This window comes from Myotis davidii, unplaced genomic scaffold (genome assembly GCF_000327345.1).
Source record: "Myotis davidii unplaced genomic scaffold, ASM32734v1 scaffold434, whole genome shotgun sequence".
Lineage (NCBI taxonomy): Eukaryota > Metazoa > Chordata > Mammalia > Chiroptera > Vespertilionidae > Myotis > Myotis davidii.
Window position 1 is genome coordinate 31,704 of NW_006285790.1, and position 1,311 is coordinate 33,014.

General features: G+C 51.1%; 1 protein-coding gene across 1 annotated transcript in view; it reads right to left on the reverse strand.

Moving 5' to 3' along the window:
* LOC102757873 (arylsulfatase H) overlaps positions 1–1,311 on the reverse strand; it is a 43,283-nt gene that overhangs the window by 4,936 nt on the left and 37,036 nt on the right. Inside the window, exon 7 of the mRNA XM_006756782.1 lies at positions 654–775. Coding sequence (XP_006756845.1) covers positions 654–775 — 122 coding nt within the window. The remainder of the gene's footprint in view (positions 1–653; positions 776–1,311) is intronic.

The window sequence follows — 1,311 nt, forward strand, 5'->3', positions numbered from 1 at the left end:
TACATTTTTTATCTTCCTTAGAAATAACCATCCGGGAAGATGAGCTGCTTGCTTCATCACACAAAACAGAGCGGAATCCAAGCAAGTGGCATGCAGCGGCTTTTAGTTTCCATTTGCCAGGGACACATATGGGGAGCAGGATCTCTCACTATTTCTCTGGAAATAGTGTCATCAAACACAATTTAGGAATTATCAACTATTTTCCCTCCTCGCATTTTATTCAGTCTTTCATTGCACTTTCTTTTTTTTTTTAAATATTTTTATTGATTTCAGAGAGGAAGGGAGATGGAGAGAGAGAGAGAAACATCCACGATGAGAGAGAATCTTGGACCGCCTGCCTCCTGCACGGCCGCTACTGGGGATGGAGCCCACAACCCGGGCCTGTGCCCTGGGTGGGAATTGAACCGGGAACCTCCCGGAATAATTAGCATATGAAGGTCACCATTTGAAGGTGAAGACATCCCTTGGCCTCCCAAGGTAATGCGGGTCCCTGAGGAGCAAAGGGATTCAGGTGTTGACCCCTGGAGCTGCCCACCCAAGAAGGGGTGTGTGATTGCACCTCAAAACATGTCACAGTGGTCAAGCCACCAGGCCCCTGCCCCCTGATTCCGCCACGACAGCAGATCGGGGCCGGGGGTCCCCCGTTCACACACCTGATCGGATCGGGTACCTTCCCGTGAGGAAAGCGGACCGGCTTGGGGTGCACGCGGAGGCGGCAGCGATGTGCTGGGTCAGTTGGACACCTTCTCTGGCTAAGCTGTCGATGTTGGGGGTCCTGGAAAGAGAGATGGGGGGACAGTGAAGAATTGGGGTGGGAGAAGAGAGAGAGAGAGAGAGGAGGGAATGACAGAGGGAGAGACAGACATGAAGACAGAGAGAGAGACCAAGAGAGACAGAGAGACACAGAGAAAGATAGAGGGACAGAGAGAGAGAGAGAGAGAGAGAGAGAGAGAGAGAGGAAAGGAAAGGCAGGAAGGAGAGAGAGTGAGAGGAATAGACAGGGACAGAGACAGAAATTGCAGGCACATGTACACACACACATGCGTGCACGCACACACAGATCTGAAGGTAAAAAATCTGTTTCCCGCCGAGACCGGCTTGGCTCAGTGGATGGAGCGTAGGCCTGCGGACTGAAGGGTCCCGGGTTCGATACAGGTCAAGGGCATGTGCCTTGGTTGCGGGCATATCCCCAGTGGGAGATGTGCGGGAGGCGGCTGATCGATGTTTCTCTCTCATCGATGTTTCTGACTCTCTATCTCTCGCCCTTCCTCTCTGTAAAAAAATCAATAAAATATATTTTTTAAAAAAAGA